A 21,992-nucleotide genomic window follows, 5' to 3' on the forward strand; every position below is an offset into this window, starting at 1 on the left:
GGGCAACAAATTGAGGGCAGCTTCAGTAATAGGTGTGCCACGTTCCCAGCAAAAACTTCAGCTGTCGGGCAGCGGCACCACCGTGGTGCTTGCACACAACCGTCAGGTGGAAGGAAGCGTAGTCTTTGCCAAGCTTTTTAACTCGAACACGATTGTGGGGTCGCCCGCGCGATTTGTGGTGGGGTGCAACCTGCAGGGCGATGAGGAGGTGTCGTACGACGGTGTGTTTCCGGAGAAGGTGGTGGTGTTCAGGTGTGGCACGTGCAACGATGATGCGGCGTGCTACATGCCTGGGACGGAGTCGGTGGACCGCAGCTCGTGCTCGTGCAGCTGCAAGGACGGATGGCATGGCGCGTCGTGTCTTCCCTTCGACGTGCCCAACACGGTTGTGCCGCCCGTAGCGGAGAGAGCCGTCGACGGCGACACGAGCTGTGTGGTGAACCAGACGCTGACGAGCCTCACGCTGAAGATGTGGAAGACGCAACACTGCTACATGGGTGTGACATTCAGCGGCGTGGGTGCCGTGCTGACGTTCTTTTTCGACAGTATGCCGCTGCATCTCCCCATCAACATCACGCTCACTGGGTGCACATTTCGTGAGGGTGCCGCGCTGCAGTTTGTTGGGGGAGTTGCGGCGGTCGAGTCATCCGGCGTTCTGATCCGCGTGAGCCAGACGGTGATGCGGTCCTCTGTTGTTGCTTTTATACATGCCCTCCCGCAGCACTGCGACATCGCCATCACGGAGGTTGATGCGGTGCAGACCTTCGAGGTTGAATTGCCGGGTACTGTGAACAAAATATGGTGCGTATTGCTGCTGGACGACGTCGTGTTGAGTGCGTCCTCGCTGTTGGTCAGCAACGTCAAGGCGCATGCAACGAATCGTGATGCGCTTGGTTTGTACTCGACTGGGACGCTGAAGCTGGTGGGTGGCAGCTCGCTTCACGCGCGGTACTGCATCTTTGAGGGATACACAAACGTGCTCTACGTGTACAGGCTCAGTGTGAGTGACCACTCTGTTTTTGCTTTGCTCAATAATACGATTTTCTCCGGGGTAAGTCTGCTGTATCAGCGCCAAGGATTCAGCGTGTCGGATCACAGCGTGGTGCGTGTTGTGGGGAACAGCGGCTCCGTGCGCTACGCCATCTATAACGATGACTTGTGGATCGTTCAGCAGTCAAGCTGGTTGGATTGGCGCGGCAACAACGTGGAAGTGGGTGCGATGTTCTACGACACTGAGTCCACATTTGTGAGCATTGACAGCAGCAGTGTGGTGACGCTGACAGACTGCAGGATGGGCTCGACGGGGTTGTCGGTATCCTTACTGAAGCGGGCTGACGCCGGCTACCGGTTCGTTGCTGGGTGTCTGACGGTTGCGGGACGGGTGTTGACGACGGCGTCTGAGCTGGAGCTGAACGGCATTACCAACGTGACGACGGTTGTCGCATGCGGGGAGTGCACGAAGGAGGGCGACTGCTTTGCCCCGCTGACGACGGCGATCAGCGACTGCGAGTGCCAGTGCGCTGCTGGAGGGCACGGCGATGTGTGTGTCCCGGCGCCTGTGCCTGCTGGCCCGCCACCGCCACCGCTGCCGCCAGTGCCGCCCACACCGCCACCGCCGCCGGTAGGTGAGTGCATCAGCGACATGGTGTACCCCGAGGTTGCGCAGGCTGTGGGCAGCGGGCTGTCGTGGCTGTGCTACCGCAACGTGACGTTCAGTGGGGGCGGCATGAGCCTGACGGTGCTGATAGGGGCGATGACGGGCGAAGTGACGAATGTCACGTTCGATGGATGCAGGTGGAGGGACGGCGCCGTGCTGTTGCTGTTGGGCAACGCGTACGCCGCTGTGGGGTCGCTGAACATCGTCGTCACCGGCAACACATTTAGTGACGCGCTGCTCAGTCCGGAGGGTGTGTTTCCACCGCACACGAACATCACGATCAGCGGGAACCGCTTCACGGTCACGAGGCTTATCCCTCGGACGGGTTTGGGCCTTAGGAATCCGTCGTGTGTTGCGATGAATGGACTGGCGATCACCAAAGAATCCGCGGTGGTGCTGAGCGGCAATGTGTTTCAGAGTGTGACGGCATCGTCAAGCGCCATTTACGTTGTCGGATCTTCGCTGAGGGTGTCGTGGCACTCCGTGTTTGCGTTGGTGGGCAACACGTTTCATATGGCTGGCGGTGACAGTACACTGATACATCTTGAAGGGTCTAGACAGTCCTTGTCGCTGAGCGTTCTGAACAACTCTGCCGTGGTGATCCGAGGCAATCTTGTGTCGAGGCGGGTGAGGTACTTTTTATTACTAACTTTGGCATCACGTGTGGAGTCTCGGTCAGCGGTTGTGTTTCAGGGCAACGACATACAGAGAAGCTCGGTTGTGTTTTACCCAAGCTTTTCTTCATACATCTACTACAACTCCTGGCTGCAGTTGAGCGGCAACCTCTGCCGCGTGTCCCCATCGGCGGCTTTCCTCTTTTTGAACCCCACGGTGAATCTCCGCGACTCCACGGTGTCTGTGTCTGGCAACCGGTTCATGTCCAGCAGGGGCACGCCGACAGTTCTGCGGATATCCACGGGGTCCCGTGATCTCACAAACGGAGCGATTGTGGCTGCGTGCAACACTGTGAACGGCGAGGAGAGGGCGGAACACAGCATCCCGTCCGTGTACAATGCCACCATCTTGACCTGCAGTGATCCATGCGCCCTCGCGACGTCGTGCTTTCCCGCGTACACGACGACGGCCTCGAGTGATGGCTGCGCCTGCAGGTGTGCAGAGGGCGGCTACGGCGATGCGTGCCTGCCCGTCGCTGTCCCCGAGTCACCGAGCACCGACGGCGCCGACTTGTGCGTGCAGGACGTGCGTGTGGATGTGGAGGTGAGCGCCGGTTTTGGGACGTCGGTGGCGTGCTACGTTGGCGTGACCTTTGCGGCGGACGTCGTGGTGGACGTGGAGTCGATGTCAGGGAGCGTGCGCAACGTGACGCTGACTAACTGCACGTTTGTGAGCGGAGCGAGCCTGTACGTTGTTGGGTGGCGGTCCGACCCGCCTGCTGGAGAGCGCGCCGATGTGTTGATCAGCGGGCTTGCGTCGCGTTCTGGCGGCGGCGTGCTGGTGGCGAACCGATTTCCGCCGGGCTCGCGCGTCGCTGTGGTGGACTCGGTGCTGACCGCAGAGAGGCGTGTTGCGTACCGTAATGCCTACGGCCTTGGCGACGCCTCCGCGTGCCTCGTGTTGCACAACGTGAATCTGACGGGGAGCGTGCTGACCATTGCGCGCACGCATGTGGCGGCTTTGTTCCGCGACGCTGTTGGCGTGTTGGTGGTTGGCGGCGTGGCGCTGTCGTCGCGCGGAGCGCTTTACTTGGACGGGCTGTTGGTGCAGACGGCGCTGGGGCTGTGCGTGTCGGTGGAGGGCGGTGTTGCGGCCAGCGGCGGCTCCGTGGTGGCGCTTGTTGACAGCGACTTCCTGCTGTGCAAGCACGCGGTGTCTGTGCGTGGGGCTGTGAGCGTGTCGGGCTCAGCTGTGGCGCTTGTGCGGAGCGAATTCTCTTCGACGGAGGACTACGCGGTGGCGTTTTATTCGACGGTGAGCCTGGCCGGCGGGTCGATGCTGCTGGCGAAGGGCAACGTGCACGACGGCGTCTCGAGGGAGATGCTCTACGCCGCTGGCGCTGTGACCGCTGCTGGGAGCACTCTGAGCTTTGTGCGCAACCGAGCGCTGCTGCCGCGGATGCTGTCGGTGAGCCTGTCGCTTGCGGATGGGGCGCATTTGAGGGTGGCGTGCAACGACGCTGGTGGACGTGTCCTGTCGACGGCGGAGGAGTACGCAGCGGCTGGCTTTGGCGACGCTGGGAGCATCGACGTTGTTGGGTGCGGCGAATGCGACAGGGACACGCACTGCTACGCGCCCGGGACGGCGTCTGCGAGCATGAGGAACGGTGTGTGCGTGTGCCTTTGCGGCAGCGACGGGTACGGCGAGGCGTGCCTGCCTGTGGGTGCTCCCGCACTGCCGCCTGCTGTGGGCACTGCGTCGAGTGTGTTTGTCCGCGAGGGTGTGACGGTACAGTCGGTGTTCGTTGTGCCTGCCGGCGTGAGCGAGGTGACGCTGCGCCACGTTGTGCTGGACGGCGTGAGTCCGGTGCTCTACGTGCCGTGGATGGCGCGGGACGGCGTGCGGATCGTTGTGCAGAACGTGTCGCTGCTGAACGGTGCCGTGCTGTACGTGATGGGCGGTGGATTGTTGCGCGGTGCGGGTGCGGCGGGGAGCGACGAGAGCGGGCCGGTGGAGCTGTCGGTGTGCGATGTGGAGGCGCTGAACGGTGCGCTTGTGCTGACCGGCACGTTTCCCGCGGGGTCTGTGCTGACGGTGACCGACTCCCTGCTGGTTGCCGCGAGGTCGACGCCGCTTGTGTATCTTCCCGGCTCGCGGTCCTCGCCGTACGCACCGGTGCTGGTGCTGTCGGGCCTGCGGCTCGTGCGGTCCGTGCTGGTTGTGTCCGGCGTGGCCCTCGTGACCGTGATGACCGGTGGGCGGACGGTGGTGGTGGACGGCGCCGTGCTGGAGCTTGTCGGTGGCGGTGTCGCGCTGGACGCGGCTGTGCTCGGTGGCGAATATGCGTTGTATGCGAGTGCGCGCGTGGTTGTGTCGGGGGGCGCTGTGCTGCGCGTGTCGGGGAGCCAGGTGTACGCCGCGCATGGGTTGGTGTTTGACAGCGGAGTGGAGGCCAACGCATCTGCCGTCGTAGTGAACGACAACGCCGGTGTGCTGACCGATGGTGCGCTGCTGGTGCTGCGGGAGACGGCGTCGTTTGTGTCCGGATCGTGGCTGTCGGTGCGCGGCAACAGCATCAGCGGCATGCTTCTGTCGGTGCCGTCGTACCCGCGCAGTGCGGAACTGGTGCAGAGCACGCTGACGCTCCACGGGAACGCCGGTAGTGGGCCCGTCGTGATGGACGGCACCGTAGCGCTTGGGGGCGCCGGCCGAAAGTTCTTCGTGGGGTGCCTGACGCTCAACGGGCAGTCACTGCAGCCGATGGACTACAGGTCCGCCGGCATCATCGGGGAATTCCGCTCTGTGGCGTGTGGCGTGTGCGACGCCGACGTGCGCTGCTTTGCATCTGCGAGGAGGGCGATGTCGGTGTCGTGCGGCTGCCGCTGTGCTGAGGGCGGGTACGGGCGCGACTGCCTGCCGGTGTACCTGCCGCACGTGGACGGGTGCAACCGCACGCCCGGCATACCACTGCTGAGCCACACGGCGACACTGACGGAGACGCGCAGCCCGACGCCGACGTGGTCGCCAATTCCGACGCCGACTCCGACTCCGACAGGATACGGGCCGACGCAGTACGGACCGACGGAGACCCTGCAGGTGACGGAGACGGTGGCGCTGTTGCCCACGCGGACCCCGACGGCGTCGGTGAGCAGCACGCTGTGGTGGGGCGACGTGGCGTGCCCGACGCTCGCCGTGACGACGACGGCGGCTGGTGGAAGCCTGACGCAGAACGACATCCGCGGCGGTGGGAGCGCCGTCCCGACGCTGCTGATGGTGGCGCTGCCGCCACCGTTTCGTTGGGCAAGCGACCCGCAGCTCTGCACGCACCTGAGCTTCGTGCCGGTGTCGACGGCGCAGCCTCGCGGGTTTGGCGGTCCGTGGGGAGCGATACTGAGCAACACGACGTGGGTGCGCAACGCGACGAATCCGTCCACCGTCCTGGAGCTGGCTGTGCCTGTGCACCGCGGTTTCTTCATTGCTGCCGACGAGACGATAGTCATTCGCTGCGACGCTGTGGCGGTGTCTGGCGGCTGCAACGGCGTGCTGCTTGGGTCCTTCACGATCAGGTCGAACACGCTGCCCGCTGCTGCCAGCGCCCTCTCGGCGATCACCGGCGTTGTTGCGGGTGCGGCGGCTGTTGCCGTGGTGGTGACCGGCGGGCTGGGCTCCATCCTGGAGTTGCAGGCACTCGGCGTGTTTGCGAGGATGTCATGCGCCTCGGCGCAGGAGCGTGCGAGCACCGTTGCGCTGCCGTACTTCCTTTCGGTGTTTGCTGCTCTTGACCCGCTGTGGATGGTGGTGGGCAACGCGCTGCTGGCCGCTGTGTTCGGGTGCGTGCACTGCGGTGTGACGGCCGCCTTCCAGCGGTGGCGCGGCGTGGACGCGGCGAGTGCGTGGGCGGCGATGCGCTTCCCGAGCCTGACGTACGTCGTGGCGCACGCGATGCATCTCGGCATATTCTTTGGCTCCGTGCTTGCACTGGCGATGCCCGGCGCTCGCGTGCAGCACCGCGTGATCGGTGTCGTTGGCGTGTTGTACGGTGTGGCGTTCCCTGCTAGCGTTTGCTACTTGATTGCCCGCCACGTGGGCGCGAGCTTCACTAAGTACTGGCAGTTTTCGAGGAAGCCGCTGCACGAGCGCCTGCTGTACCCCGTCGGGTATTGGTGCCCCGCGGCGCAGCAGCGGATGTACGGTGGCATGCTGACGAACATGAGGGGCAGCCGCGTGTACTGGTGCGTGTTCCAGCTGTCGGTGCTGTGTGTAGTGTGCCTGATTGCTGCTGTGCACCCGCCCGTGGGAGGCTGCCACGTCCAGTACTTCTGCGTGGCGGCTGTGCTGCTTGCGGGCGCGGGCGTGGTTGCCTTCACGAACATGATGCGCTCGGCCTTCCTGACGGCGATGCACGCTGCAGGCTTTGTGCTGCTTGCGGCGCTGTGCCTAGTCAGCGCGGCGAACCATCTTGCGCCGAGCGACGGCGGTGCGAGGGCGTACGCGGCGATCGTGCTGCTGCTTACCGCTGTGTTGCTTGCGGTCGCTGTGTACAGCTTCGTTGTGTGGTACGCGGAGGACCGCCGCTGGCAGGAGCTGCGTGAGCCGCGTCGTGGTGGGCTGGAGGCACTGCTGCGCGATGACGAGGAGAGCGACGAGGGGACGCGGAAGCCCCACGACATGACGTCATCGTTGTACGCCTCAGGCACCACCGTTGCGTCGTCGTACCGACCACCCGCACCACCGTAGCAGCCCATGGCTGGTGACACCCGCTCCGACGCACAGAGCCTGCTCGATCGTGCATCCAGTGCAAGCCCTATGATCGATTACGCCACCATGTGACGTACGCCAAATGGAATTAGTAAATATGCGGTGCTTGAGGGGCCATGGCTGTGCTGCACACCACAGACAGTCGTCGTTAAGGGCACCTACAGTGTTGTTGATCGTTGTTTCTATCGATTTGTTTTCATTTTGAGCGGTTGCATTCAGGAGTTTTTCCCTTTCCACGCTGACCGTGTAGAAGGGATTGAGTTGTCGCTCTTGATACTCCTGGTTTTGTGCTGTATCGGACTGTAATTTCATGGAGTTGCGTGCGAGGAAGTCAACGCACATTTTGTGCAATGGAGGAAGGATCCAGCGAACCGCCTAGTGGAAGTAATGAATTGCAGCTCGACTTACCGTGGGTTTCCATGCAGGAGACATTACACTTCTCAGAAACAAAGCGGCAACGGAGTAGCTGCAGGGCTCCGGGTTTTCAGGAACGTCTTCGAACGGGATTATGTATTGAGGCGCGACGCGTTGTCGTAATTCCGGCATGTTCTTGTGTGGCGAGTGCGGAGGGTGATCGTTGTCTCTTTAGCGGTAGAACTGACGGACAAAGTCATCCCAGTCACGTTCCACACTTATCCTCGAGCGCACCGCATTCCACAGGCAAGGGATATCGTCGCGGATTGGCCACGCTGGTACGGGGATGCCCACACGACGAATTGCTTCTTTTTTTAAAATTTCCCTCCGATCGTGCGAAATTCATGCACCACAGCAGATACAGAGGGGTGTGGTGTTAGCGTGGAGGGTACGATATTTACCGAGACTTTCTCCACGGCAGCGTGCGTCTATGCAACTTCTCGTTGAACCGTGGAAGCACGCGAGCACACGTCGACGGTTCTGGATCACCTGGTAACTCGCATTGTGGACGTACCCTTCTGTCTTGCCCGCAGCACTGAGTAGCGCACACGGATGCAGTTTGTCCTTGGCCACTGCGGCGTGCCCAAGAACGAAGCATGTGATGCATAAGCCAAGGAGGCGTCCGACCTCGCACAGCTCACAGACACATGGAGCACCGGCATCGTCGCATTGGCCGAACGTATTTTTTGTGTCCGACAGCTTAAGCCAGAAGCTTGCCGCTCCACTGTCGCAGGCGACTGGGAACGGACGCGCACGGACGCCACCCTCACTCGTGGGGAAGAGGCCGCACTGGCCTGCTTTCGCACCGGGGTTTCCCACAAATACGGATATGGCTGCCACGACCACTGCAGCCCGCCACCCCACGCACATGCCGTTGCTGCGGCGCGGATGCCGCACAGCAGGCACGCCAAGGACTTTGCACGGAAACGCCTCCTCCTCCCGCTGGACCTCACCCCGCCACGATCCGACGCCCGGCAGACTGCCCGGTGTGCGGCAAGCAGCGCAGCTGCCGCACTAGTGTCGTGACGCACATGGTTGACGCCCATGGCATTACGCGCTCCCTCAGGCGCTGCGGGAATTCGACTTTCCCGGTGAACCGGAGCCACCAGAAATCCCACTGGAACCACCGCTCAGCACTTGAGCGAGGACGAGAGCGAGAGACGGCACACCGATCGCACCTCCGCCGCAGACTGCACAGCCCATGCCGAAGCCGCCCCATGCAGTTTCCGCACGGCGTCGTACGAAAGACAAGCCGGAATCGTACTTCAACTCCGGCATTTCCACAAGCAAGAGTTCCCCCGACAAATAGGAGGCGCTGCCAGGAATATGACGGTCTGACGGCATCCACACCTTTGGGATGCACGCACTGTGAATTCAGGGCTCAAGCTAGGGCGGGACCGCTATCGCGCATACGGGCACACGAACACTCCCGAAAAGAGCCACGGTCGGCACCGAAGAAGGAAGCACTTCATAAATGCCCTTGATGCGACAGGCAGGCGGGCAATGCCGGGGGATTGACCACCCAAACACGGCAGAGTCTCTCCGACGACGAGAATGTTACGAAGCTAAAAATGGAGATTAAATATCCACGCGCTGCAAGGCTTGAACCTCCGCATGAAGAACATCAAACCCACACAGAAACTCTGCCTCTGCACAGGAGGAGAATGCCACCGAGAAACAGCGCACCGTGAGCCTAAACTGGCATGCGCGCATGCCTTGATTAACGTCACGCTGTCGCTGATTCCACGACGGCGGAGGGGCCAGGCCGCCGAGAAAGCGCACGTTGCCCGGCGAGGACACCCCGATGGGATCACCACCGGTTTAGCTTTGCCGTCCAGCATGCGGGTTTCCGTGCCACAGCAGTGACGGACTGGCTCGCCACCGCACGGCATGCCACGGGCATCGAACGGACATTGTGAAAACCGGCCGACCGGAACTGTGCGGAGAGGCAGGTCTGCATTTACTCCGCTGCCCGGCTCTGCAAGCACCCAGAAAAAAGCATGGAGCGGACATTGGGGAGGTGAGGAAGCCGTGCTTCACGGAAATATTGGTGTGTTTCCACTTTGAGGTGGAAGGTCTCTGCCCCATCAGTACCTCCGCGCGGCGAGAAGGCAAGAAGCCCCTCGCAGACGCGGCAGGCCGTATTTGCTCCTGGCAGGCTGCCCTCCTCTCCCTTTTCTCATTTATAGCGTCCATGTTTGATTGGTTGAGTGATTTTTTGTTTTATTGATTCTTGGCAGCAAAGGATTGTCGAGCCACCGCGCTATCCCGGGGCGGATACGTAGCGGTGTTGTGTGCTTCACGGCCTCCGCTGCGGCTCCCACTTCGGGTGCCGGGCTCTCTTTTAAATCTCCGATCATTGGGCGGACGTGCTCTGCGATGATGGCTGGCGTGTGGGCCTTCGTATTTATTTGAGAAGACACGAGGAATAGTAACAATATATATATCAAAAGCGCTGAATAGATATTAGTACCGATATTTACATACCTATCTATATACATGTATAGTCAATAAAATAGCAATTGAATAAATAAAGAAACCAAGCGATCCGTCAATTTGTAGGAGAGAAGGGATATATCCATATCTATACAGATGCATCAATGAATAAAAATAAAGTAGCGTTTTTATACTCATACCCATATCGATATATCTATACAATGATCAATGCCTATTTTCATATCTATACCCCTCCATATATTTTTTTTGCCGTCTTTTCTTATTTGTGGCATTTTGCCTCCGTTATGTTACATATTCTTCACCCGTGAGTTCATTCTTACTTTTTTAGAGCGCATAGGCATTCCGTCCCACGGACAGGGTTTCATGTGCACTGAAGCACCCCGTCGGACAAAAGTTGCAGGGGGTTTGCGAAGCCCATCCCAATTGAATGATGATTGCTATCTTCTTTGATCTCCTGAGGAGCTGCGACGTGTGACTGCTTTACCCCTGACACCCAACACAATGACAACTTTCAACGAGCAGTTTGCAGGCTCATTGTGCAGTTTTCTTGAGGTGTAGTCCACATCTGTATTTTGGGAGTGAATGCACGGTGTACCTGTAGGGGATGCTGAGGGTGGCGTCAGCGAGGCATGGGATAACACGTACTCCGGAACAAGTGTGTGGCGTTGGCCAGAGGAGGTCTTGTGCCAATGGCATCACTGATTGATGGCCAGTGATTTTGGGGCTGGTAACTTCTTTACTTTAAGGAATGGAACGGCGCTGGCTGACCAGGTGCCACTCGCCATCTGATCCGTCCTGGATGTGGCTTAAGAGACGGTGTGTACGCATGCAGAGGGGGGAAAGGGAGTAGGACATTGTGTGGGCATGCAACTGGACGTGTCAGAGCGTCACAATATCCCTCAACAAGTGTGGAGCTCCCAACTTGATGATTCGACCGTCCTGATAAAACTGCCTGGGGTGGAGGTGAGTGCGCTGAATTCCTTTTTAACAAATTTTCCTCCATCTGACAGGCTGCGCGGCTGACGTGGAGGGACATCATGCGCATCAGTTTCTGGCGGATGCGATGACGTTTCCACATTTGAGGGCGATTTCCCCGATGATGCGCTCTGCCATTCACACTTGTTTTATGTGACGACACTTCGCAACGCGGGGTTGATGCTGAGCGACGAAGGCTTTCCGTCTCGCTTGGAAGCAAAACGGAGAGTCCATGAAGAGGCATGCTGCTGGCGACTGGTTGACGCGTTGCCTGGGAGGAGTCTGTTTGCCACCGTGGAGCGTCTCATTCGCTTGATTGCAGAGCCCTCTACACATTGCACAGTTCTTGTGCTCCTGAGTAATGCCGATAAGGGCGTATCACATGATGGTGTTTCATTGCTGAAAGGCTCTGTGAGGAGGAAAAATATTATTTGTTCTTTCTTCTTCCTAGACGAGACGAATCCGTTCTTTGATTCAAGCACGAACGTCTTGTCGCAGTTTTTGTTGGCCGCTGGGGGCTTTGGTGTTTATTCCAATCAATGGCTCTCACTGGCGGCTCCAAGGTCTAATACCGACTGGCGTTGTCGTTCTTGGGCCCACGTTGCTTGGCCCAACAATTATTTGTTCAACTGGACAACAAATTTCCTGTGGGCGTGGATCATGGTTTGCAGAATATGACCACAACAGCTGCTGAGTGAGCTGGTAGTTGTTGCGTCCTGTATGACTCTGACGATGTTCTTGCGGATTTCACTCTGTTGCGTGTGAGTGATTTTACATCTGTGCCTCGTCGTGTGGCGGAGGCCTGAACCAACGGAGGATAGGGTGTTGTGATTAAACACAGCACAGGCAACCCTCGTGTTGCTCATAGTTGTGCTTGTTTTCACTGCGAGCCTCGACGTGGGAACATTTTATTTTGTGCGGTATGGAGAGCACTCCCCCACTGGCATATTGCCGTGTGGTGGTCTCTGGTTCAAAGGACTCTGTGGAATAGTTTGTGAGGGCGAAGGGTGATGGCAGGACTGTCGTGCCCACACAGACGGAGACGAGAACAGGGTGGTTGATGTGCCCTTTAAAATTGCGCTCTCAATTGTGTCATTGGATGCGTGCAGAGCAGGTGGCTCTCCGGTGTCTGTTGGCTTTACGGCCAACCCGCTGGCCCTTCTGAAGGGCATTCAAGAGCATTCGTTCTCTGAGGGTGTTTCCGCAGTGTGGTCCGCACACTGCAGTGTCTGCTCCATTGGGCCTTTTCTTTGGTGAGAGGATGGTCTGTCGCACTTCTTGGACCCCTGTGGAGGGGGAGGGTCATGGGGCAACATGCCCACCGCTTCGGTGTTGGCGCGTCGAGTACTTGTGGCCGCGTCACGCAGGAGGCATGATGCTCCGTTGCAGGATGAAAGCAACGTGCTCTTTTCCTTTGCCAGCAATGAACGGTCCTCTTGTTATGTTGTTTGGGCGTTTCTGCAGGACAACGAGCTCGAAAATGGTTACGAGGGATGTGTGGCTGCAGAGTTTGAGTGCCGCTTTTTTTTTTTTTTTTTGACGGGCGGTGTCAAGGAATTACAGGCGCTTGCAGATGCCATCGCCGGTGTGAGGGCAGGTGTTTCAGCCACCCGAAGCGCGGCTGTTTGGAAGACGAGTTTCACTCTTGCGGTGGGGGCAGGCAACAAAGGGGCGAATGTGCGGGCCCACCGCCCTACTTTCTGTACTGTTTTGCCGCGACGACCGGATCTGATCGCCAGCCACATTGAGGCATCGCCATGTGGCCGCAACGTTGTCTCGAAGGGGTCGAGAGGCCGCAGGGCACGGCAGTTGTATTCATTTGTGGAAGTGTCACAGGGGAGGAAATGCGAGCCTTTCGGCATCTAACATTTCGCTGCCTTCTGACGCCATATTCGGTGAGTCCGTGGGTACTGTCTGGTGCTCCTGCCTTTTACTGGATGATTGTAACTGCTGAGATGTGAAGGGTATTTGCTGCGCCTTCTTTCGGTACCTTTGTTATCCTTGTCGCACGCCGTGTTCGAGATGGTTTTCGATTGCCGCATTGCATGGGGTGCTACAAGGCGATACATTATGCCACGCGGTGGAAATATTTGACGTCGTTGAGGTGCCCTTGGAGGGCGGGAGTGGCGATCCTCCGGCGCGGGTGATCGTTGACGGGTTCAGACGCCCCTTTGAACCTGCTGTCTCTTTGTTGTACGTTCATGGACTGACCGCGGATATTGCAGAATATATTCAGGTTGCTGCGGTGCTCCATACATTCAAGGTGTTGTCCTCCGCGCCGTCAACCTCGGCAGTTGATTGACCGGTCTCTTTGAAGGATTCGGGAGGAGGATCCGTTCAATTTGTTTCACGGCTGGAGTCACTTCCTTCATTTCTGTCAGCTAGACACGCCCACACCGTCACTTTGCGTTCTCGTCCCTCAATGGAGAAAAGGGTGATGACGGACCTCGAGAGACGGTGGTTCTTTTTGTTGCATCGCTGAGGGATCGGTCAACGGCAGTTGATGCATCAGCCCTTCCTGAGGGTCGGCAACAGAAACCCTGTGGCTGAGACGATTTGGATGGAAGTTCACAGGGGCAGAATGCGCGCTTTATTTCCGTGCTTATGCCGATGGAATGCAATTATTTGGTTTTTCTTGTGGTGCCTCGTGTGTGCCATGACACTACATTGAGGAGAGCACGAGGTGCTATTGGCCGTGCTATTTTGTTATGCACCACGGCTCCTTTCAGGGGATGTGAATGGACTGTGTGGTGGGTCTGTTGAGGCGGAGGACGTGGATGGGCCGCGCTTACCCGACTGCTGCGCCTCAAGGCCCTGCAATCAGGTAGCGCTGCTTGCAAAGATCCCGCGGCACTTGGGATTCTGCTCGCACCTAACTTCTGCTGACTGTCTGTTGGTTGGTGCTGTTTGCCGGAGGGAATCTTGGCCCGTGCGCAAACGTTAGTGTCTATGCTTCTGTGCGCGGCTTCACAGTGCTTGGGCCGTTGTGGACGGGGAGAGTAATTACTGTGGCGGTTACGACGACGCTGATGTGTTACGCTGTGGCTGGTGGCGCCACCCACTTCTCTGCCACGTTAATTTCTGATGCTTTTTAAATATTAATTTGATTTCTTACACACAAACACACTCAGGCTAGGAAGGAAGCTACGACCAAGCGCTAATCGCCACTGTGAAATTCGAAGGCTCTGAAGGGACCAACAACAGCACACACACCGCCCACACACACACATATTTATATGCACTCACGTGTTGCTGCTGTGAAGGCACCCCACACACACAACCGTCGCCGCGTGACCGGATCCAGCGGGAGGAGGAGGAATGAAGAGAGAGTGAGCCGCCGAGGCCCAACATGTCCCGGCATGTGTTTACTTCCGCGGTGCTGCTTCTCCTTGTCGTTATGATGATGTGCTGTGGCACTGGAGCTGTGACCTCCGATGAGGAGCATTCAACTATTCCAAATTTTGAATGGACGGGCATCACGAATGATAGGGAAGTTGTGGAATCACTGGGTGTTCCCGGCCTTCTAAAAGTCGGGAATGACGTATTTGCCGTTGCCGAGGCGCAGTGCAAGAAGGATGGAAACAGCGGCTTTTCTGGGATTGCATCCCAACTACTCACGATGGGAAAAGGTAAAGAACCGAAGGAAGTGCTGAAGGATGCCAAAAAGGATACACAAGTTCTCGAGGAAGGTACCTCCCCAGAGAGGAGGAGAGGAGAGTAGATGTGAGCCGACCGACAGCAGTTGTGAAGGGAGGTAAGATTTACATGCTTGTTGGGAAACACAGCCATGGAGATGTCGCTGAATGTAAGGCTGAGACAGAGAAGATCAAATCGGGAATATTGCTGGTAAAAGGAAACGTCGGTGGTGATGAAGCCGAGAAAAAAATTCGTTGGAACGATACTGACGGTCTCCCGTGCACTATAGGCGACCAACACAAATCCCTCTCACAGCTGATTCTTGGCGGTGGATCGGGTGCCAGGTTGGGGGACGGAACGTTTTTTTTCTCGCGGAAGCCACGAAAAAGAAGGAGAAGAAGGAGGAGAAAGGTGTGAAAACCGCTTTGCTGATCATACACAACTCGGCGGCTACTAAGAGTTGGGTGCTGTAGAAGGGGATGTCTGCCGATGGCTGCAGTGATCCCTCCGTCGTGGAGTGGAAGGACAAACTCATGATGATGACTGCGTGTGATGATGGCCGCCGCAGGGTGTGCGAGTCCGGTGACAAGGGGGATTCGTGGACGGAGGCACTCGGGACACTCTCGCGCGTGTGGGGCAACAAAAACAAGGGACCTGCGAAGGGCGTTACAAGCGGGTTCATCACAGCGACGATTGACGGTGCCGATAGTGATAAGAGGAATGTGATGCTCGTTACCCTGCCGGTCTATTCGAGTAAGGACGGAGAAGACAATCGAAAGGGTGAACTCCATCTTTGGCTGACGGACAATGCGCACATTGTTGATATTGGGCCGGTATCCGAGGATGGTGAGGACGCTGCCGCCAGCTCCCTGCTGTACAAAAGTGGGAATAATAAGAAGGAGGAGTTGATTGCACTGTACGAGAAGAAGAAGGGCGATGAGGATACAGCATCACACGGTATGGTATCTGTGCTTCTGACTGCGCAGCTGAAGCGGGTGAAGGAGGTGCTGGCGACATGGAATGAAGTGGACAAACGTGTCTCCAAGCTTTGCCCCATTTCAAGTGCTACAGAGGACACCTCATCTGGCACTGCCTGCGGCGCTGTTAAGATCACGGATGGGCTGGTTGGCTTTTTGTCCGGCAAGTTCTCTGATGGCACATGGAGGGACGAGTACCTCGGGGTGAACGCCACAGTAAGGAGCGGTGCAGCAGCGGCCACAGGGCCTGTCGATGGCGTGACGTTCACGGGGCGTGGTGCAGGGGCGCAGTGGCCCGTTGGCAGTCAGGGGGAGAATCAGCTGTACCACTTTGCGAACTACAACTTCACTCTTGTGGCGACGGTGTCCATTCACGAGGTGCCGGAGGAAGGTAACTCCATTCCTTTGATGGGTGTGCGTCTTGATGGTGGTGAAAAAAGCTTATGGAGTTGTCGTACGACAGCGAAAAGAAGTGGCGGGTGCTGTGCTGTGACGGAAAGACCAAGAAGCTTAAAAGCACTTGGGATCCACAGAAACAATACCAATTGGCCATTGTGCTACAGAATGGCAGCCAGGGCTCCGTTTACGTCGATGGTCAGCGTGTGTGTGGGAGTGTGCAACGTGAATTGGAAACTACGGATTCGACGAGGATCTCACACTTCTACATTGGAGGGGATGGAGGCAGCGCAGGGAGCGAAGAAGGCGTGTCTGTGACTGTGAGGAACGTCCTGCTGTACAACCTCCCGTTTTCATTTTCAGGTGAGAATGCCGATGTGGAAGAAGATGCCGATTCACCATCGGAAGATCCGGAATCAGTGGAAGCCAATTCTCCATCCGTGGAAGGGGAACAAATTGTGGCCCTCCCTGCGACGAAACCTTCTGAAGCTCCAGAGGAACAAGCGGCCTTGCGACGGCCTCGAAAAGAAAGTGAAGCACAGCAAATAACAACGGAGGGGAAGTCTGTCACCACACAGCAATTGCCGGCAGCTTCGAGCTCCCATGCCGTTGGAGGAGCAACGGGTGATGCTGGCAATGTTTACAGAAGCGGGCTGCTGCCGCTGCTCCTTCTGTTGGGACTGTGGGGATTTGCGACTCTGTGAGGCGTGACTGGCTGCCGCGTGGGACACTTGCGCCCTCCCCACCACGGAATTACTTCCCCGATAACAAATATCTCTGATACTTCTACTTTTTTTTTTGCGTATTTTAAATTTATTTTCCTGTTTGCTTCTTTTCCCGTTTAAAATTTTTTTTTTTTCTAATCTCTCAACCCCTCTTTTTTGCTTTTGGGGCAATCACTATGGACGGTTTTTCTTTTTTTTTCTACTCTTCCCTCCTTTTAATTGTTTCTTCTGCACTCTTCCTGTGAGGGGTGCCGTGTGTTTCCCGCCCAACTGCTCCACTCGCACACCCACCGACACGCTCATGACGACGGCCCTGTGCGCCTCGCCTGCTGCACGCATGAGGAGGGGCCGCGACGAACGGCGCGCTGAGGGAGCCGTGACGTGTGGGCGTGCGACGAGGGCCTGTGGGGCGGAGCACACATTTCTTTCCCTCTTGTTTTGTTTTCTTTTTTGCGGCCAGGGCGGGCAGACACCCGCAGCGCCACACACACAGCCACACCCTGCCGCCGTGTTTTAAGGATTTTTGCTTTGCGTGTTTATTCCATGCGGTGGCAGTCCCTTCGGGGTCGGTCTCGTCAGCATTTCTTTCCCTCTGATGTTTTTTCTTTTGCTGCGCTCACTCTCCCGATGGAGAGACGCGACTGCCGTCATTTCTGCGTGCTTCTCTCAGTCCCCCCACACACACGAGTGACTGTGCTCTGCGGGCCGCACTCACGCGCCGATGAGAGGGCTGAGGGGAGCAGCAACACGCAGATGACCCCATGAAATATAAACGATGTGCGGACACATGGAGGGTCAGACGGTTGAAAGACATTTAAATATCTTTTAAAATTTTCTTTTGTGGACAAAATATATACAGACAGTTTGGTGTGGCCACACGGCAGCCAGGCGACTTCTTTTTCTTATTTTTAAATTTGTGTGGAACAGTAATGGACGATTTCTTTTTTATTTATAATTATTTTGTGTGATGGGGTTTATATAAGACGAAGGGGACGGTTCTTTTTTTTTTGTTTTGGATAAATTTTGTGTGGATTGCCACTGCTTGGAATGCAGTGCAGTCATGAGTTTGAGCGGTCTTCTTCTTGTTGTTTCCGCCATGCGTCTCTGCTGTACATTTTGTGCGTCTCTCCACACACTCTGCTTTCTTTTTTTTACTACTTCGCTTTGTGTTTCTGCAGGCACACACAACCACACACACAAGATGCACATTGCAGTGGATTTGAGTGCTTCTTTTGCAGTGCAAGCTGGCAGTTGCGTGTGGCGGCTGTTGTCTTCTTCCGTGGCCATGAGGAGAAGTGAGGAGGAGGGAGCGCGCAGCCCGAGTCTCCTTTCCTGCGGGTGTGGTGCACCGCGTGTGGCTGCGTTGAGTTGGGCTCCGTGTCCCACTGAGAGCGGGATGGCTGGAAATTTTGTTGCCGCGTCATGGATGGATGAGGGTCCACTGGCGCGTGTGGCTGGTGTGGTGGGTGCTCGCTCCGTGTGCGTTGTGTGGTGGCCGCGGGGTTTTGGCCATTTCTCTGGGGCTGTAGCGATGAGCTGGGAGGAGATGGTGGTGGATGTGTTGTCCTCCTGCATGGTGGGTGGCTGCTGGCGTTGTGTGCCTTCCTTGCGTGGATGCCGTCTCGTGGTGTGTGAAGTGTGCGGCTGGGCCTGCTGCCCTCTCCTCATGTTGTCTGCTCTCTCTCTCGCTGTATCCGCTGTGCTCCGTCCCTCTCCCTCTTGTTGCATTCTTTTCCTTCTGGCTCACAGATCAGCTGACTGACTCCAGCGACTCCACTACGGGTGATGATGACTGCGATGATGACGATGGTGACGGTGCGGCTCCGTGTGGCGCGCGCCGTGTTGGTCCTTGCGCTCTTGCTGCTGCTGCTGCTGCTCGTGTGTGTGACGACTCCGGCGGAGGGCGAACACAAAAGGAGGGATGCAGGCGCTGCGTGTGTGTGTGCAGGTGCCATGCAACAACGTCACAACAAACATGCTGCGACTCGGTGACCCTCACATCGTTGTGGTCCTCACACACAGCCGAGGCACGGCCCACACCGATGCACTTAGTGGACGGATTGAGGCATCTTTCGAGGCGCTGCAGGGAACAGGATGTGTTGACGCAGCCACGACGTGCATGGAGTGTCACGATGGCACAGTCGGCTGTGGCTGGTGGAATATTTACTTCTCGGAGGCAACAGAGAGAGAGCTGCTCCTGCTGCTGGTGTCGTTGCTGCCTTTTGTGGCCTGCCATGCCGATTATTGTCTGTCCGCTGATCATGGGTGGCATGCCTCCACTAGTGACGTCGTCTGCAGGCATTTCACAGCACCAGTGAAACACACATCACGTCGCATGCTTTGGCTGTGGATGTGGTGTCGTGAATGCAGCCGGCATTATTTTGCCCGACTCCCTTTCACTGCTTTGCGACAAATAGATGCGTCTCCGCCCGAGTCATTCACTGCAGCTCCGTGTGTTGTACTGCCAGCACAATACTCTCCTGTTGTCTGACGCCTGGCTGACAGTCGAACACCACAGCGTTGGGACATGCAAGGATGTGGACTGCCGCTCACGGTGTTGGGCACCGCTGTTTGGATGCGGCGGTCACACGAGCGGATGTATTGTGGCACAATCAAATGCGTGAAGTACGCGGAATCACAGCGGCTGCAATAATATCAGCGGTGTGGCACCACGGAATATGTGAGGGGATGATGCATGATGGATCACAGTGGGCGGCATGCGAGGGAAGTGCACCGCGACGGAGCGTCGTCCCGCCCTCAGCCTGCAGGGGAATGTACACCCACAAAATATATGGACGAGACACCACCAAACACACACATGCTCTTCCATGCACCAATAAATAGGAGCGAAGGTGCGTTCTGGTGTGTGGGAGTCCACTCACATATTTTCATTTCCACCGCAATAAACGGTGAGGAATCAGGTGCCACAGCAACGAAAGGAAAAACAAGCATCTATTGCAACACTTTACCGGCGAAAGGCAGGAACAACACAAACCGAATTATTGGCTGCACCAACACAAGAAACATTCACAAGAGAAGATAAAACATAATTGTGCACCCTGCAGAAATCCCCAACACACGACCCAGGCATGAAGGTTTACCCTCCGCAAAAAAAAAAACAAAACGCATGCAGACATATGCCACCCTCCAAAAAGAAACACAAATAAATGGTTGCTTGATTTATTCCATTCCCTGCGCTTATTTTTTGCGTGTGCGGCTGCTGCGGTGGTGACTGGGCTTGCATGAAGTGGTGTGCGCTGAATATGAACGGAGGCCGAAGGCAACTGAATTGTTTTTGTGATGAATATTGGCTGCACTTCCCGTGGATCAACGATCCACGTGGTGTGCGGGGATCTCTTTTTTTATTGTTACTTTGCTTTTGTGTTGCTGTGTGCGCTGCACCTCCTTTTTTTTGTGTGTGCGCACCCTCCGTGAGGGGTGCCGACACGACAGACCGCTCTCGCCGTATGTGCATGTGGTGGAGCCTTGTGTGCCGCTCCTGTTTGCTTCTCCCTCTTCCATCTGTGTGTTGTTGTTGCGGCAGGGCTGTGTGTGTGTGTGTGTGCCTGCTGCCGTGGATTGGAGTGTGTGTCGTGCGTGGTGTGCGGCGTACGGTGCATGCCTGGCTGCTGCCCTCTCCTCATGTGGTGTGCCCTCTGTGTGTGTGTCTGCCGCACCTCTCGTCTCCCCTGTTGCTCTCCATGTCCCTCACTGTGCAGATCAGCTCCACACCACTGAACGACCACACTCACGATGATGATGACGTGCCGGTTGCTGTGCGCCCTGTTGGTGCTCGCCCTGTGCTGCTGCCCGTCCGTGTGCGTGACAGTGACTGCTGACGCGGGACAAGATGTACCCAGTGTTCAGACGACACCGCTACAGCAGCCAGTTCTGGGGGCCAGTTCTTCAAATCCACAAACCCATACAGTTTTGGAACCGGGTAGTGCCGGTGCGGCAGCTCAAGCAGGTTTGGTCGTTGCGGGAGGGGGATCAGGTAAGAGGACCGATACCGGAAAAGAGACAGGTGGAGTGGCCGGTACGCCAGAGATTGCGGGGAACAGTGCGGAACATCCACGAAGTGAGAAAGAAAAATCACAAGGAACAAGTTCCGGGAGCGCTACGGTACAAAATCGAGATGAGAAAGACACGCCGGGGTTAAAAAACTCGGGCGGTGGGGAACAGACATCAGGCAGGACGGGCGATTCCGGAAAAGGGACAGATCTTGGACCCGCTCTGCCAGACGGTTCAGATACAACAAGTCTGGAGCTTGGTACAAAACAGGAACCAAGTGGGTCAGGTGAGTCAGGGGGTTCAGGTGGGTCCGCTAACCCAGTGGCACAAATTGGGACGGTCGGTTCGGTGTCGTCACAAATTCAGAAGGAAAATGCACCAAGTACTACGACCACCACGACAACCACTGCGCCAGAGGCGCCAAGCACTACGACTACAACCACCACGACGACCACCCGCGCACCGTCACGTCTTCGCGAAAGCGACGGCAGCCTCAGCAGCTCTGCGTGGGTGTGTGCCCCGCTGCTGCTCGCCGTATCCGCGCTGGCGTACACCGCTGTGGGCTGAAAGTGAGCGTGGGCTGTGCGTGCCAGCACTTATCCACGGGGACATGTGTACGTCTACTGTGGTTCGATGTATAAAGTAAGAGTAATTATGATGATTTTTTTTTGCTTTGTTTGCTTCCGCTGCCCTGCTGTGTGCTCCGCGTCGCTCCCCACATCCGTCACGTTGAACGCATCCAAGACACACTCATATGCATGGCACGCACACAACTGTTTGCGTGGAATCACATTTGAGGATGGGTGCATGCGCACTGGAGCCATGTGGTGCAGCTTTTTTGTGTGTGTTTTTACGTTTTTTACTTTATTGCTGTTTGTTTACCTGTGTTTTTGTTTTTAATTGCTTTGCGTGTTTTCGCTGTTTACTTGCTGCGGGGCGTTGTGTGTGTTTTTGCCTTTTCACTGATTTCAACTGCCTCATGGTTTGTGCGTTGCTGCTTCTGGGCTGCTGCCATTTGTGACTGTGCGGTGGCTGTGCGTGGTGTAGCGGGCGTGTCTCTCCTTTTGCTTTTGCTCTGCGTTGACGGGGAGTTATTTTGTGCTGAAGGCTGCACGCAAGTGACAGGAGTGTTGGCGATGATGATGACTGGCCGTGTGCTGCTGGTGTGTGCCCTCTGCGTGCTGTGGTGCGGTGCCTGCGGTGTGTGTGCTGAAGGACAAGATACCGGTACCCTTTCGCCGCCTCCTGGGTCTGTGCATGGTGATCAGGGAAGCGAGGCGAGTCGAATTGGCAGTAAGAAGGCCGATGTTACTGATGGACAGGTGACTTTTGATGGTGTGAGGGACCCAGCGGGCTCTAAACACCTTTCCA

The 21,992-nt window shown here is 57.0% G+C and overlaps 3 protein-coding genes and 2 pseudogenes across 3 annotated transcripts, besides 8 other annotated features; all 5 read left to right on the forward strand.

Annotated features, from left to right (window-relative positions):
- On the forward strand, positions 1-7,009 carry Tc00.1047053508149.10 (dispersed gene family protein 1 (DGF-1), putative; the record flags this gene model as incomplete). Its single annotated transcript, XM_805413.1, has 1 exon — positions 1-7,009. A coding segment is annotated over one exon (7,009 nt), but the record flags the coding sequence as incomplete, so codon positions are not given.
- Positions 1-12,997: a sequence feature (areas not merged during assembly with more than two copies in the genome that could not be assigned to a particular haplotype).
- Positions 1,571-1,621: a microsatellite.
- On the forward strand, positions 10,186-13,437 carry Tc00.1047053508149.40 (annotated as a pseudogene).
- Positions 12,998-14,742: a sequence feature (heterozygous, non-Esmeraldo-like haplotype).
- Tc00.1047053508149.60 lies at positions 14,113-16,596 on the forward strand (annotated as a pseudogene).
- Positions 14,743-19,651: a sequence feature (areas not merged during assembly with more than two copies in the genome that could not be assigned to a particular haplotype).
- Positions 17,552-17,572: a sequence feature (AT_rich).
- Tc00.1047053508149.65 (uncharacterized protein) lies at positions 18,167-18,928 on the forward strand (the record flags this gene model as incomplete). Its single annotated transcript, XM_805415.1, has 1 exon — positions 18,167-18,928. The coding sequence occupies one exon, from the start codon at positions 18,167-18,169 to the stop codon at positions 18,926-18,928; it is 762 nt and encodes a 253-aa protein (XP_810508.1).
- Positions 19,652-20,018: a sequence feature (heterozygous, non-Esmeraldo-like haplotype).
- Positions 20,019-20,533: a sequence feature (areas merged during assembly that could not be assigned to a particular haplotype. This can correspond to areas where the two haplotypes were merged or to regions with more than two copies in the genome that were merged during assembly.).
- Tc00.1047053508149.70 (mucin TcMUCII, putative) lies at positions 20,364-21,188 on the forward strand (the record flags this gene model as incomplete). Its single annotated transcript, XM_805414.1, has 1 exon — positions 20,364-21,188. One exon carries the CDS (start codon positions 20,364-20,366, stop codon positions 21,186-21,188), a length of 825 nt encoding a protein of 274 aa, XP_810507.1.
- Positions 20,534-21,992: a sequence feature (heterozygous, Esmeraldo-like haplotype).

This window comes from Trypanosoma cruzi, genomic scaffold (assembly GCF_000209065.1).
Source record: "Trypanosoma cruzi strain CL Brener 1047053516695 genomic scaffold, whole genome shotgun sequence".
Lineage (NCBI taxonomy): Eukaryota > Euglenozoa > Kinetoplastea > Trypanosomatida > Trypanosomatidae > Trypanosoma > Trypanosoma cruzi.